General features: G+C 43.3%; 1 protein-coding gene across 3 annotated transcripts in view; it reads right to left on the reverse strand.

Moving 5' to 3' along the window:
- The window catches only part of LOC139473834 (potassium voltage-gated channel subfamily KQT member 1-like), a 147,322-nt gene that overhangs the window by 16,318 nt on the left and 113,695 nt on the right, over nt 1-17,309 (reverse strand). For all 3 annotated transcript variants that reach the window (XM_071256599.1, XM_071256601.1, XM_071256600.1), the window contains exons 3-6: nt 15,687-15,777; nt 10,940-11,066; nt 6,316-6,394; nt 4,570-4,666 (exon numbers count right to left, since the gene is read on the reverse strand). In XM_071256599.1, the coding sequence (XP_071112700.1) occupies nt 4,570-4,666; nt 6,316-6,394; nt 10,940-11,066; nt 15,687-15,777 (394 nt within the window). The remainder of the gene's footprint in view (nt 1-4,569; nt 4,667-6,315; nt 6,395-10,939; nt 11,067-15,686; nt 15,778-17,309) is intronic.

A 17,309-nucleotide genomic window follows, 5' to 3' on the forward strand; every position in this document is an offset into this window, starting at 1 on the left:
TTTCTAGGTTTGTCAGCACCATACCCGTGCTCGTGGGTTTCACCGAAGTGGTAAACATCTCAGACCTGCATCACTTCGGGCTTTCCTCCCACATTAAGCTGACACGCCATGATATAACTGGAATACTGTTAAAAGCAGCGTTAAACCCAAATCACTCACTCACTCTGATGGTCTCCCAACACAGCTTAGATTACACCTGAGCACTGAACAATGCTGGCTGGAGATAGTTTCTGAATCCAATGTTAGCTCACCTGACAAAGTGAGCCAATGTCATGATACGTTTCCGGTTGTCCATCCATTGTGAACATTTTGACATTCTCATTGATTACATTCTCTGAAGCTACAAACCCATTAGAAAGTAATTATGGCCATACAGTCATTTCTGAAATATATTCTGAAATATGACATGCTGTAAGTGTGTGATGTGCAGAATAACATATGATATGATTTTTAGCCTCTTTTGACTTTGATCAAGCTATGACCTTTGACCTTCACATACACCTGTTTTCTAGCGTTCGGCAGTTTGAACATCTCAGGAACTTCAAGGTCGGTGGAGGTGAAACTGCGTAGAAATAATCCCATCTATGATTGTTTCTTCAAACTTAAAGTGAGCTACAGAGCCTTGTGCCTCTATTTTAACAATACACTTCAACAGGTTTGATAAGATTTATGCTAATAAAGTAGGGGGCACGGGTGGCCCAGTCGTCTAAGGCGCCGCGATTCGCTGTGCAGAGTTTGCTGTGCAGGGTTGCGTCCATTCGGCATGCCAGAAACCTATGATTGTGGGTTCGAATCCCAGTTCGCCCCGATTATGTTTCTAGGTTTGTCAGCACCATACCTGTGCTCGTGGGTTTCACCAAAGTGGTAAACGTCTCAGACCTGCATCACTTCGGGCTTTCCTCCCACATTCAGCAGACACACCGTGATATAACTAGAATAATGTTAAAAGCGGCATTAAACCCAACTCACCCACTCACCCTAATAAAGTAATGAAACATCATCCACTGTCTATTCTAACTTGTGTGTTAACAACCTCGATCGTCTACACAAAAGATGCACCAAAGCAGCCTATTACAGAGCATCCTGTACGGGCTTCCAATATGGATAACTTCCTTCTGCTGGTATTTATCAGTTGTTGAAATAAGTACGCTGACAATCTAGCCGAGTTTTCTCTAACATCATGTCATTCAATACGATAACATAACCACAAATTTCATGTTTGTTTTCTTCTTCCTTATGTATCTATTATTAACTTAGTTTGTCTGAAATCTGATTGACATATTGAACCTAAATGTTCCTTTAACATGAAGTAGGATTTTGAGACACAATCAATTTGTTCAGGGTCAAGACAATCCAATTTGTTAGCGATGATGAGACTCAGATGTGCTGACTGAGTCGCCCTGACAGAAAGTGGACATTCACACAGAAATTCTGCCAAACTGAACAGAAAACAGTCAGGTAATGTTGTTTTTGTTTGTTGTACGTTGTTTAACGCTGCACTCATTAATATTCCAGCTATATGATGGTGGTCTGTAAATAATCAAGTCTGGATCACACATACAAGTGATTGATATCATGAGCACCGGTCACACTGAGTTGGGATATGATGACATGCATCAACCAAGTCAGGGATGGGTTATGTGAGTGAATTGAACAGACGCAGTGACGCCGGTCATTGAAACCCAAAGGTGTGGTGCAGAGAAACCAAAGATCATGGATTTAAACCCCTGATCAGCAGATCTTGGCATGTCAAGGGAGGCAACTCTTCACATTGACTTTCTGAACCACCTGCGTTGCCTCAAGATGACATAAGTCATTAGGCAGTGATGGTTATCGGTTGGGTTTTCACCTTTTAGTTGTTGCTCATTCCTAGGACTCTTTTGTTTCCAAAAGATAATTCAAGGACTGTAACTGAATATTTTGCATATTTTTAAGCAACCACATGTTAATCAATTCACAGGTCTTTATTTAAGGAACTTGATTTAACTTGCACCAGGTGCATGTTAATATGAAAACTTAGTTGCACCAGAGAAAACCAGGTTGTTGTGTAGGTAAGGCCCTGTCAGATGCAAATAGGAATTCCACCACCATGCACTTGGTGCAAGTAGACATAAATATCCGGTTGCACTTTTCAATAACAGATTGCACTGGTGCAGTTTGACATGGTTAAATCAAGCCCTGGATGACCTGTTCACTTGGCATGATGTGGAGGACCGGTCCACCTGAACGTCTCTCATGACGTTTTTATTTGAACAAATGATTCTTGACTCTTTCAACCAATCATTGCATGTGTACAGGATAATAGTCAATCCTTGATTACAATTAATCTCTGCATGTGTACAGGATAATAGGTCAATTCCTGATTACAATCAGTCATTGCATCTGTAGATGATTACAGGTCAATCATTGATTACAACCAATCATTGCATGTGTACAGGATAGTAGTCAATCCCTGATTACAATCAGTCATTGCATCTGTAGATGATTATAGGTCAATCATTGATTACAACCAATCATTGCATGTGTACAGGATAATAGTCAATCCCTGATTACAATCAATCATTGCATCTGTAGATGATTACAGGTCAATCATTGATTACAACCAATCATTGCATGTGTTCAGGGCAAAAGGTCAATCATTACTTTCAACCAATTAATGCATGTGTACAGGGTCATAGGTCAATCCTTGATTTCAACCAATCATTGCATGTGTTCAGGATAATAGGTCAATCCTTGATCACAACCAATTAATGCATGTGTATAGGGTGATAGGTCAGTCCTTGATCACAACCAATCATTGCATGTGTATAGGGTAATAGGTTAATCCTTGATCACAACCAATCATTGCATGTGTACAGGATAATAGTTCAATCCTTGATCACAACCAGTCGTTGCATTTGTACTTGGTAATAGGTCAATCCTTGATCACAACCAATCACTGCATTTGTACGTGGTATTAGTCCATCAATTTCAATCAATTTTAAGAAAACAACGGTGAAGTTTGCTTCATGGAAAGAAACTTATTTTGAAAGCTTTGTTCTAACTACCACGATCTGAGGTTCATTTCCAGCGATTGAGTTCTACTTTATATATCAGACATTAAGCCAAAAGGGCTGTCCTAACATAGGTATTGGCTAAAAACAGATTGCAAAGACTGATTTGAATAAGATTAATCAAAACTTCATGCCTCTTCACCACCAAACACAAGGAAACATGGGTGCATGAGTATTGCTATTAACTACCAGACCGCCTCCGTGGTCTAGTGGTAGAGCGTCTGCCCGGAGTGCGGAAGGTCTGGGGTTTGATCCCCGTCCGAGTCATACCAAAAGATGTCAAAAGATGGTACTTGTTGTTACCCTGTCTGGCGCTTGGCATTAAGGGGCTAAAACAAGGACTGGTTTGAAAATTGATACAAGTGGCGTAAAACCATACTCACTCACTTAACAAAAAAAAAAAAAATGATTCAATTTTACGAAAATATTACCTTATCAGAATACTGCCATGCAAACTTCCCATTGGCCTCACAGAAAGATAGCTTTCTGAATACACTTTAAAGCGAACACAATTCCCAGATTGCAGTATTGACCATGAAGAAACATAAGCTTCACCTCAGCTTAAACAGAGAATGAAAGAACGCTGCCCGGAACAATTTATGGTTCCAATACGCATGGTATAACATTGTTGTAATAAAAGAAAAAAGTTTTAATATGCAATTTGTGGACTGGTGCATGCCTCGGTGACCTTTAGGAAATATGGTATTTCTTAAAAGCAGGCATTAATCAAGTCACATGTAAGGTTTATGTTAGTAAACGTACAGGTCTTGGTGCTGGCTGGAGTGCGAGGCATACTACATGGGACGGAGGTCGGGATAAATAAATAGTCACCCTAACAAAAGGCCAGTTCAAGGGGGAACGACATACCAAAATATTCATTATGAAAATGATAGACAATATCTTGTTTTCTACTGAGAAATTCTTGATAATGTTTGTTTGATTTGGGAATAAGGATGAGTGTCATCAAAATACAGAAAATCATAAAGAGGATGACCCCTCTCCCTCCCCCTAAAAAACATTTGAAAAGCGAGTATGGTGTTACGTCGCTTTTAGCAATATTTCAGCAATATCACGGCAGGGGACACCAGAAATGGACTTCACGCATTGTACTCATGTAGGGAATAGAACCCGGGCCTTTCAGCGTGTGCATTGAATGCTTTAACCACTAGGCTAACCCTCTACCCCTTGAAAAGAGTAACATGCAATCACAAAATGTATTCGACCAGGTTTGCATTTTCTCAGAGAAACATGGCCTTGTTCTTCAAAGCACAAAGTCATTCATTGTGATTAGATTGCAAGTCAATGTAAAAGTTGAGAAAGTCGTTTCATAAAATTAATTTGGTGGAAAAAGCTCTAGTCACAAAATCTATTGAAAAATGTAGTTTTTCAACTAGACAGTCAAGCCAGCTTTACGGAAATGTAACTAGCCGTATTTATAAGCCACTGGCATTTGGCTCTCAGGCAGGCAGCTAGCTAACACTTGTGTGAATGACGTACCTGTGTATGTATGACGTACCTGTCTATGTATGTACACTACTGAACCTAGAAGACGCCAGGTGCCTCCCTGTCGGTCCACGTGCAACATACGCAGAATCTGCAGGAATCTCACTCCTCTGTAAACAACACAGCAAGTTTCAATACATTACACAAGGTCGTCATACAAAGAGTTAAATAGGTAAATCATTTACTGAGATGAACCTGCTGCCCCAGTGTAAGGCAATTGTAGGAAGGAACAAAGTAGAAAGCCTGTTCTCATTAAAACATGATGGAAAAATGTCTAGACTACACGTGTAATAAAAACTAAATTAGGTATACAGAACACCTAGAACAGGTCCTCATTCACTCGAGTCTGTAGACAGTGGTATGTCCAACACTGGTGCCATGGTGGCCAATGGGGGGTGGAGGGGTTGGGGTTGTGGAGTGGAGTGGAGTGGAGTGGAGTGGAGTGGAGTGGAGCGGAGTGGAGTGGAGTGGAGTGGAGTGGAGTGGAGTGAGTGGTGGGGTTTGGGGTTGGGGGCTTTTGCTGGGGAGTGGAGTGGAGTGGAGTGGAGTGGAGTGGAGTGAGTGGGTGGTGGGTGGTGGGGTTGGGGGTTGGGGGCTTTTGCTGGGGAGTGGAGTGGAGTGGAGCGGAGTGGAGTGGATGGAGTGGGTGGTGGGATTGGGGGCGTTTGTTAGGCTGTGGAGTGGAGTGGAGTGGAGTGGAGTGGAGTGGAGTGAGTGGGTGGTGGGGTTGGGGGTTGGGGGCTTTTGCTGGGGAGTGGAGTGGAGTGGAGTGGGTGGTGGGGTTGGGGATTAGGGGCGTTTGTTGGGCTGTGGAGTGAAGTGGAGTGGAGTGGAGCGGAGCGGAGTGGAGCGGAGTGGAGTGGAGTGGAGTGAGTGGGTGGTGGGGTTGGGGATTGGGGGCGTTTGTTGGGCTGTGGAGTGAAGTGGAGTGGAGTGGAGTGGAGTGGAGTGGAGTGGAGTGGAGCGGAGAGGAGTGGGGTGGAGTGAATGGGTGGTGGGGTTGGGGGTTGGGGGCTTTTGCTGTGGAGTGGAGTGGAGTGGAGTGGAGTGGTGGGGTTGGGGATTGGGGGCGTTTGTTGGGCTGTGGAGTGGAGTGGAGTGGAGTGGAGTGGAGTGGGTGATGGGGTTGGGGGTTGGGGGCGTTTGTTGGGGAGCGGATCGGAGTGGAGCGGAGAGGATTGGAGTGGGTGGTTGTGTTGTGTTGTGTTGGGTTTGGTGAATGTGTGAGTGAGTGAGTTTGTGTGTGTGTGAGAGAATGTGAGTGAGTGAGTGGGTGGGTTAGGAGGCAGGTGAGGGAATGGGTTGGCGAGTGAGAGATTGGGTGAGTGAGTGATTGGGTGAGTAAGTGAGCGAGTGAGGTGAGAGTGGGTGAGAGAGGGGAGTGAGTGAGTGAGTGGGTGAGTGGGTTGGTGGGAGAGAGGGTGAGTGTGTGAGTGAGTGAGTCGGTTGGTGAATGAGAGGGGAGGGAGTGGGTGAGTGAGTGAGTGATAGAGTGAGTGGGTGGTTTGGTGACAGGATGAGTGGATGAGTGGGTGGATGGGTGGGAGTACGAGTCATAACAATCCACTTTGTTGATACTTAATACAGTTGATACTTTCTATACCTGTATTGTTTTGTATCAGACACAAAGTATTGCGAAGCATTGAACCTCTCTCATGACACTACGCCATGTCCACAAGGATACAGCTGTTTCTAAAGCAATGGGTACATCTTGTGATTGTTAGTTAACATACAGGTGTGTCTTGTGGTTATTTCTCACCTGATTGCAGAGGTAGCGAACACCTGGCCATTTGAGCCTACTGAGAGAACCACTATAGATGCGATAACTACAAGGAAATCTGAAAAAAGAAAACCAAACAAACAATCATTTGTGTCTTGATTGAACAGGTATATCATAAATCTCCCATTAAACTGTTTATGATGTTGTTTGATGCAACAGTAATCAATATTAACTTTATATCTTGGTGTCCTGTTAATTAACAAATCTGAACCATAATAGCATGTGGTTGATAGTATGATGTCAGAATCAAATTTGAGACAGATTTTTACTGCAAAAGATTAATGTCAAATGTAAAAAAAAAAAATGCTCGGCATAAATTGATGCTTTGCTGAAATCTAATGTATGAAACTACATCTTACGATACAATGAAACAAGCCATTGGACACAATCACTACTCAGAATATGACACTGCCCCAGTACATGACACTGCCCCAGTACAAGACACTGTCTGCCTCACTACATGACACTGTCTGCCCCAGTACATGACACTGCCCCAGTACAAGACACTGTCTGCCTCACTACATGACACTGTCTGCCCCAGTACAAGACACTGCCTGCCTCACTACATGACACTGTCTGCCCCAGTACGACACTGTCTGCCCGAGTACAAGACACTGCCTGCCTCACTACATGACACTGTCTGCCCCAGTACAAGACACTGTCTGCCCCAGTACATGACACTGTCTGCCCCAGTACATGACACTGTCTGCCTCACTACATGACACTGTCTGCCCCAGTACATGACACTGCCTGCCCCAGTACATGACACTGTCTGCCCCAGTACATGACACTGTCTGCCCCAGTACATGACACTGTCTGCTGCAGTACATGACACTGCCCCAGTACATGACACTGTCTGCCTCACTACATGGCACTGTCTGCCCCATTACATGACACTGTCTGCCCCATTACATGACACTGTCTGCTCCAGTACATGACACTGTCTACCTCACTACATGACACTGTCTGCCCCATTACATGACACTGTCTGCCCGAGTACATGACACTGCCTGCCCCAGTACATGACACTGTCTGCCCGAGTACATGACACTGCCTGCCCGAGTACATGACACTGCCTGCCCCAGTACATGACACTGTCTGCCCGAGTACATGACACTGCCTGCCCCAGTACATGACACTGCCTTCCCCAGTACATGACACTGTCTGCCCCAGTACATGACACTGTCTGCCCCAGAACAAGACACTGTCTGCCCCAGTACATGACACTGTCTGCCCCAGTACATGACACTACCTTCCCCAGTACATGACATTGTCTGCCCCAGTACATTACACTACCTTCCCCAGTACATAACACTGTCTGCTCCAGTACATTACAGTACCTTCCCCGGTACATGACACTGCCTTCCCCAGTACATGACACTGCCTTCCCCAGTACATGACACTGTCTGCCCCAGTACATGACACTGTCTGCCCCAGTACATGACACTGTCTGCCCCAGTACATGACACTACCTTCCCCAGTACTTGACATTGTCTGCCCCAGTACATGACACTACCTACCCCAGTACATGACACTGTCTGCCCCAGTACAAGACACTGTCTGCCTCACTACATGACACTGTCTGCCCCAGTACATGACACTGCCTGCCCCAGTACATGACACTATCTGCCCCAGTACATGACACTGTCTGCCCCAGTACATGACACTACCTTCCCTAGTACATGACACTGTCTGCCCAAGTACATGACACTGTCTGCCCGAGAACAAGACACTGCCTTCCTCAGTATATGACACTGTCTGCTCCAGTACATTACACTACCTTCCCCAGTACATGACACTGTCTGCCCCAGTACATGACACTGTCTGCCCTAGAACAAGACACAGTCTGCCCCAGTACATGACACTACCTTCCCCAGTACAAGACACTGTCTGCCCCAGTACATGACACTACCTTTCCCAGTAAATGACACTGCCTTCCCCGGTACATGACACTGTCTGCCCCAGTACAAGACACTGCCTTCCCCAGTACATGACACTGCCTTCCCCACTACATGACATTGTCTGCCCCAGTACATGACATTGTCTGCCCCAGTACATGACACTACCTTTCCCGGTACATGACACTGCCTTCCCCACTACATGACATTGTCTGCCCCAGTACATGACATTGTCTGCCCCAGTACATGGCACTACCTTTCCCGGTACATGACACTGTCTGCCCCAGAAGCATACGAAGCATGGTAGCCATGTATCCTCCGTGTTGTGGAGTGACACCTTGACTCTGCCCTGAACATGACGTAGTGCCACGGATGTCTCTCACGCTGCACCTGACATTGAGCCCACTATTTTCTTAGGATAAACCGCACTTCTTTACAAGTAAGTTTGGCTTCAATGTGGTAGGGCTTGTCTCTGGCTAATGGTGGAAGCAGACAGTCTCATTCCAATCCAAGTCTGCATTTAGGTCTTCGGATCAAACTTCCTCGGAAGCTGTAGCACTGCATGGCCATGATAATTAAAGTTCGGCATGCACCAGTCTTTCTAAGCCAAAATATATCATTGTCCATTTAGTCACCGTCAGAGTCAGCATGGTGCTTATCTCGCCTTGAAATGACAGCGTCTGACTTGACAAATATACTACCCACTAGGGCTTTCCCCGTCGGATCAAGTCTTGTGAAGGAAAACTTAACCTACAAAACCGTGTCCTAATGATGTACTATTGTGTTCATGACAAGGAGTACTATGCATAACAACTTCTTTAATATACACACGTCATACCTACACAAGGTTTCAGGGCTCCGTCTTGCCCCATCATCACCTCCGATCCATAGCACTCCTCGTCATGATTACACCCTACTTCCATATGCCGATAAACACTCTCAGTATTGTGCTACAATCACATTACCGGGACGGGGGCCCCTCTCACCTGACACTCACAACTGGCAAATCCCCACTGAATCGGTCAGCTGCTATTTCTATGTTAAAAGTAAATGTTCTGGATCTCCTAGTGAAACAATAGAAAGCTGATGTTTGAAAACGCCAAAAAGATTCCTTTTATCTCCTTGAGATCCTTTCATTAGTACCCCCCCGACACACACACAAATACATAAGAGAATCCCTTTTCTACTATTTAACTACAGTTTCTCTCTCTCAGTGTTTGATTGATTGAATAAGTTCACTTAGATGTCTGAACATGGCTGTCAGACATTAGCTTCTCAGTGGTGTCATTTATTGAAGATTTATTAATGTTTATTTTTATTTTCTCAAAATATTAAAAAAACAACTAAATATGATCAGGTGCTCAAAATGAAACTAATTTCCTTCTCATCCTTTTCAGTCTCTCAGACTGATCTATATATTTCCACAGATCAGCCTTGGTTATACTTCATTAGTGGATCTTAAACTTCGATTATTAGAAAAGTGCTGTGTTGATGAAAAATACATTTTTTAATCATTTTACAATAACTTGAAATCAACCCCAACAGCATTTATTACTTTGAAATTTTGCTTGTTTCTTGGCATATTGAGCAGACGTCAAGTTGTAATCCATTACGAAGTCTAGCCTACTTATATACCTGACCCTTAGCAATTTATATCGATAACCAGGATGGATAAATAGTGCCAGTGGATGCTTCTTTTAAAACTAAATCATCCAATAATAAGTTGTCAAGGAAATAGTATGCTGACATGAACTCTTACAAAAAACTGTCTGGCATCACTGGCTCCGTCTATGAAGACGCAGAGATGACTCAAACAGGCGAGAGATTTGACTGTTATATCACCAACGGTATGTTTACTCAAGTACCAGCAAATAGCCATTGATTTCGCCACTTTCTCAGCTTTCTACGTCAAGTGAAATCTAATCGCGCGTCACATCCACGCATGGAATTCAATTACTTTGTGGTGAGAGATGCTGAGAGTAAACAAGGCACTTCCACCATCAAAAGAACCTACACCCTTCAAGGAGGAATCTACAGCAAATCAGTTTGAAAATCAAATATCAATTAGCTATGTGTCAACAAAACTAATATACACACAAATACTTCCTAGTGGCATGAAAGTTTAGCAATGTAATGATCATTAGTCCCCACTCTCCAAGGTTCACGTATTGCAATCGCCAAGGTAAATGTTTAAGATTGTGATTGGGCGCAATTAATCAGGAGTCGGACCGATCTTGTGAAGAGAGAACATGGACATTGATATGAAACATGGTGGTCGATGCTCTCTGAATCATGCATCAAGGCTAATTTCCACATGCATTTAAAGTGGGTGGCAGTATGCTTTCTTCATCAAGACCAGCTAAAGCTGTTGTGCTAAATGATCCCCTTCCCTAGAGATTCCCTCTTCAGTAGCGGTTTGCCATACACCAACACCACAGCCAGCAAGTGCAGGGGCTTCAGTGTCGATCTCCTCAATTCCACACAGGCACTCTGGTAATAGGTTCCTGACGACTGCAATGTTCACTTTCATCATATATCATTCCAATGGGGCTACAGAGTATAGAATCTAAACAAGGCCAATCACAGCTATTCTCTATCAAATAGACTCTCAGATACTGGAGTGGCTGGTCTCGGAGTTTCCAAAGTTCGTTGTGCTGCTTGGAAGACCTGCAAAGGGCACTGTTTTTCCCAACGCAGGTACTCACCTATAACTGAAATGGGTTTTCGTGCAAATCGTAATCGTCCCCGAGCTCCCATGTACTTGCTCCGGCATCCGGCGGACCACAACCGGATTGCATACTCCAACCCAAAGAACACAACCAGGACAATTTCCTGAAATTGATCAAAGAAAAACTCTTAACGACAAGTAAAATCATTCAAACTTTCCAAAACACACTTCCCCTATTGGAAAGTTTGGTCAGGGATAATAATACCCTTTGAAACTTTGACCTTTGCTGTCATTATTTGGGGGTAGAATAATTTCACCACGTAGATTTTTTCCTGCGACTGCACATACTCTGGTAAAACTTTGGCCTTTCTGGTAAAACTGTTGGCAAAAGTGGGACTACTTTGCCTTGTAAATTTGGCCTACCACTACATTTGCTGGAAGGACTTTGAGCAAGAACAATTTTTCCAGGTAAAACTTTGACCAAGGTCTATTTTCTTTGGCAACACTATAGTGAGTGAGTGAGTATGGTTTTACACCGCTTTTAGCAATATTCCAGCAATATCACGACTGGGCAACACTATAGCCTAGAGTATCCTAGACTTAACCATTATGATGACCTGCTTTTGTTGCAGCTAATTCTGACCCAAGAATTCAATGGCCATTCAGAACCGACATTATAAGAAGTAAAAGTGATGCAACTATTGCTCATTATGCAAAATTCTAGAGAAATTAGATATCAACAACATTGTTAAAGTAAAAAATCATGAATCTGTTGATTCCAGAAGTAGAACCAACTTGCCCCTCTGGGGTTATTGATTCTACATCTGGAATCAGGCGCCTATGCTTGTTGTAAAAGGCGCCTATGCTTGTCGTAAAAGGCGCCTATGCTTGTCGTAAAAGGCACCTATGCTTGCCGTAAAAGGTGCCTATGCTTGCCGTAAAAGGCTCCTATGCTTGCCATAAAAGGTGCCTATGCTTGCCGTAAAATGCGCCTATGCTTGTCGTAAAAGGCGCCTATGCTTGTCGTAAAAGGCGACTGCTTGTCGTAAAAGGCGCCTATGCTTGTAGTAAAAGGTGGCTGCTTGTCGTAAAAGGTGCCTATGCTTGTAGTAAAAGGCGCCTATGCTTGTCGTAAAAGGCGCCTATGCTTGTCGTAAAAGGCGCCTATGCTTGTCGTAAAAGGCAACTACTGGGATCAGGTGGTCAGGCTCACTGATTTAGTTGATGCCTTTCATTGTATCCCAATTGTGTGGATCGATGCTCATGATGTGAATCACTGGATGTTCTGGTCCAAACCCGATTACCATAATATAGCTGGAATATTGCTGAGTGCTACGTTAAACAAGAAACTTCTGGAATCATTGTTCTCATGATTTCTCCATTACACAAGTCCTTACCCTGCATGGGCCTCTGTCTGGTCTGATGCAGCCACCTACAGTCAAGTGAGGCTGACACTTGGGTGTGCAAGACGCCAGATTACAGATAGATCTGTGGTCCAGCGTGACACCTTCATTTGTTTCCCAACCTACAGTAATACACGGTTGCCCAGATAAATTGTTTCTTCAGCTGACCAGGTCCACTCAGACAAACAAAGACCATGATTGCAGCAGTTACCCTGCAGGTTGGGCAGCCTGGTTGTGGCATCCATGTCACTTCACAGACACATACATTCTACAGACGTGGGTCAAGAACGTCTTCAAGGAGAATGTACCAAGACAAAATTCCAAAGCTCCAGCAGTGTGTGTGGGGTGGGGTTATTTTTTTTGGTGAAATTAGGGATGGGTGGTTGTATGGTTTTGTGCTTGGGAGATTCTCTGTAAGTCATCAGGGTCCTTAAAAAGGTAAAAAAACCTCTCAATTGCCTAAGGAAAAGTTTTTAAATGCATTGGAGTGCCCCATAATGACAAAATAATGCTTAAATCACTTTTCCCTATTTTAACTGATATGATGATGTCACACTATTTTTGTTGCAGTTTATTCTGAGCCAGGAATTCACTGGCCATTCTAAACGTGCATTTTAACAAATACATACGACGCAACTCTAAATTCTAACAGGAAACATTATAGAGAAAATACATATCAACCACACACGGTGTAAGTCAGAGAAATTACTCGATTCTGTTAATTGTGGAAAAGAATCATCAAGACCCAAACCAAAGAGGCTTATTGATTAAAGTGATTCTCCATATGAGTGAGTGAGTGAGTTGGGTTTAACGCTGCTTTTATCCAGTTATATCACAGTGTGTCAGCTTAATGTGGGAGGAAAGCCTGAAGTGATGCAGGTCTGAGACGTTTACCACTTAGGTGAAACCCACTAGCACAGGTATGGTGCTGACAAACCTAGAAACATAATCAGGGCAAACTGGGATTCAAACCCACAATCATAGGTTTCTGGCATGCCGAAGGGACGCAACTCTGCACAGCGAACTCTGCACAGTGAATCGCGGCACCTTAGACAACTGGGCCATCCGTGCTCTCATATATGAAAATAGGTAAATTTATTATGAACTTTATTCAAGGAAAAGAGATACAAATCATGTTTATGTATGGAAATAGTTATTGGAACAGTTATTTAGGACGAAATGCGAAGTTTTATAGTCAAATGTTGGGCTGGCTATCGGATGCCGGTTGACATCGCCAGTGGAAAAAAATGTGAGATCTTCGACTCCGTGTATAAGACGACCCCCCTTCTTAACCCCCTCATTTTAGGTATGAAAAACTCCCCTTATACACAGCGATATACGGTAACCAAATATATTGCAAATTATGTCCGGAACAGAATTTTTTTGAAGTTATAGTAAAAACATCTACTCTAAAAGAAGAAGCAGTTTGTTCCCAACAGCTCAGCACAGTCATCCAACTACCCATCTGGGTAAATGAGACAACAGTTTATCTGCATGTTGAGAAGACAATGATCGTGTCCGGACGAAGTTGTCGTGTAACGATGCAAGAACTGAGGCCAAACAGTTCACTCAACTGCTTTACTACCATCAAGTCTAGCACTAAAGGTCAACTCTAACATAAAAACTTACATAAAATGTCTGTTTATACATCCAAATCAGAGAGAGTCTAAACAGACAATTACAACATCGATTGGCCCTAATTTGGTCGCCAGGAAATGAAGCTTTCTGGGGGAAATGGAAGCTGTCTTTACTTGCCATCTTTGGCACAATAGCTGGGTACACATGAACTCATGAGTTGATTCGTGGGACACTGTGTAGTTAGTTACATTGGGCAAACCGGTATTGACATAATGTGTCTGTTTGGCATAAAGGAAACGGTTATATTTGTACAGTCATGAAAGAATAATTAATTATATTGATATCTCCTGTGAGTGCTGTACCAAATACATGTGAGATTTGTGACGAAATGGATGAAGTTATGATAATGAGGTGGACACGTGGTTCATCATCTGAATGGTTCACATGATTCATTTTGGTTCACTTTTTACTTGCAATCTTATAATTCTATGAATTCTTCAATTCGGTGTACCTGGCAGGGATCAATATTGTGATCGATAACTTTCTTATGGACTACTTTCTTGGTATCCTTGATAGCGCTATGCGACAATCATATCAGGTTATTGGTGTATATTCTTATGATCTACTTTCTTGGTATTGAGCTATGGGACAATCATATCAGAGAAATGATAAATATTCTTATGATCTACTTTCTTGGTATTGAGCTATGGGACAATCATATCAGACAATTGATCAATATTCTTATAATCTACCTCCTTGGTATCATTGATGGCGCTATGGAACAATCATATTAGGTTATCAATGAATATTCTTATGGTCTAATTTTTTGTATCCTTGGTGCTGTTTCGGACAATCATATCAGACAATTGATCAATATTCTTATAATCTACTTCATTGGTATCCTTGATAGCGCTATGGGACAATCATATTGGGTTATTGATGAATATTCTTATTGTCTAATTTATTGTATCCTTGGTGCTGTCATGGGACAATCATATCAGACAATTGATCAATATTCTTATGATCTACTTCCTTGGTATCATTGATAGCGCTATGGGACAATCATATTGGGTTATTGATGAATATTCTTATTGTCTACTTTTTTTGCATCCTTGGTGCTGTCATGGGACAATCATATCAGACAATTGATCAATATTCTTATGATCTACTTCCTTGGTATCATTGATAGCGCTATGGGACAATCATATTAGGTTATCTGTGAATATTCTTATTGTCTACTTTCTTGTATCCTTGGTGCTGTCATGGGACAATCATATCAGACAATTGATCAATATTCTTATGATCTACTTCCTTGGTATCATTGATAGCGCTATGGGACAATCATATTAGGTTATCAATGAATATTCTTATTGTCTAATTTATTGTATCCTTGGTGCTGTCATGGGACAATCATATCAGACAATTGATCAATATTCTTAAATCTACTTCCTTGGTATCATTGATAGCGCTATGGGACAATCATATTAGGTTATCTGTGAATATTCTTATTGTCTACTTTCTTGTATCCTTGGTGCTGTCATGGGACAATCATATCAGACAATTGATCAATATTCTTATGATCTACTTCCTTGGTATCATTGATAGCGCTATGGTACAATCATATTGGGTTATCTGTGAATATTCTTATCGTCTACTTTTTTGTATCCTTGGTGTTGTCATGGGACAATCATATCAGACAATTGATCAACATTCTAAGACACACTCATGTTGACAACACGGTGGCTTGTATCAGGTAATAGATCAAAATAATATGCACCAAGTTTTGTTTTAATGTGAACATACCATCCAGAAGAGTGTTTCGTTGGCGAAGGCTGTGTACTGCTCTATGGTAGATAAGACACTGAAGATGAGGCAGATGAGCACCATCATGAAGCTGCAACAGAAAACACAACAGTCAGTACTGGGACTCACACGCTGGACAGTTGGGTATTGCAGGTACACAGAGGTCAGTATAGGGCCAGACAGGTACACAGAGGTAAGTTTTGGGCCAGACAGGTACACACAGGTCAGTATAGGACCAGACAGGTAGACACAGGTCAGTATAGGGTCAGGCAGGTACACACAGGTCAGTATAGGGCCAGACAGGTACACACAGGTCAGTATAGGGCCAGACAGGTAGACACAGGTCAGTATAGGGTCAGGCAGGTACACACAGGTCAGTATAGGGCCAGACAGGTAGACACAGATCAGTATATGATCAGACAGGTACACACAGGTCAGTATAGGACCAGACAGGTACACACAGGTCAGTATAGGGCCAGACAGGTACACACAGGTCAGTATAGGACCAGACAGGTAGACACAGGTCAGTATAGGGCCAGACAGGTACACACAGGTCAGTGTAGGACCAGGCAGGTAGACACAGGTCAGTATAGGGCCAGACAGGTACACACACATCAGTATAGGACCAGACAGGTAGACACAGATCAGTATAGGGCCAGACAGGTACACACAGGTCAGTATAGGGCCAGGCAGGTACACACAGGTCAGTATAGGGCCAGACAGGTAGACACAGGTCAGTATAGGACCAGACAGGAACACACAGGTCAGTATAGGACCAGGCAGGTAGACACAGGTCAGTATAGGGCCAGACAGGTACACAGAGGTCAGTATAGGACCAGGCAGGTAGACACAGGTCAGTATAGGACCAGACAGGTACACAGAGGTCAGTATAGGACCAGGCAGGTAGACACAGGTCAGTATAGGGCCAGACAGGTACACAGAGGTCAGTATAGGACCAGACAGGTACACAGAGGTCAGTACAGGGCCAGACAGGTACACACAGGTCAGTATAGGGCCAGACAGGTACACACAGGTCAGTATAGGACCAGGCAGGTACACACAGGTCAGTGTAGGACCAGGCAGGTAGACACAGGTCAGTATAGGGCCAGACAGGTACACACACATCAGTATAGGACCAGGCAGGTACACACAGGTCAGTATATGATCAGACAGGTACACAGAGGTCAGTATAGGACCAGACAGGTACACACAGGTCAGTATAGGGCCAGACAGGTAGACACAGGTCAGTATAGGGCCAGACAGGTACACACAGGTCAGTTTAGGGCCAGACAGGTACACAGAGGTCAGTATAGGGCCAGGCAGGTAGACACAGGTCAGTATAGGGCCAAACAGGTACACAAAGGTCAGTATAGGACCAGGCAGGTACACACAGGTCAGTATAGGGCCAGACAGGTACACACAAGTCACATGGGACAGAATAGAAACTTGCTGCAAATCTGCTTGAAGCTAATACATCAATAAAAGTCATATGAATACACATTGTGAACCTGTTTGCACTAAATGTCATTTAATTGGCACAATATTCAATTCAAAGTCACCCCACAATTGCAGCTTCAACCCAAAGTGATGGAAAACGGCACATGAACTGAAGTCATGAATAGA

Source organism: Haliotis cracherodii, unplaced genomic scaffold (assembly GCF_022045235.1).
Source record: "Haliotis cracherodii isolate W230 unplaced genomic scaffold, xgHalCrac1.p SCAF_3, whole genome shotgun sequence".
Lineage (NCBI taxonomy): Eukaryota > Metazoa > Mollusca > Gastropoda > Lepetellida > Haliotidae > Haliotis > Haliotis cracherodii.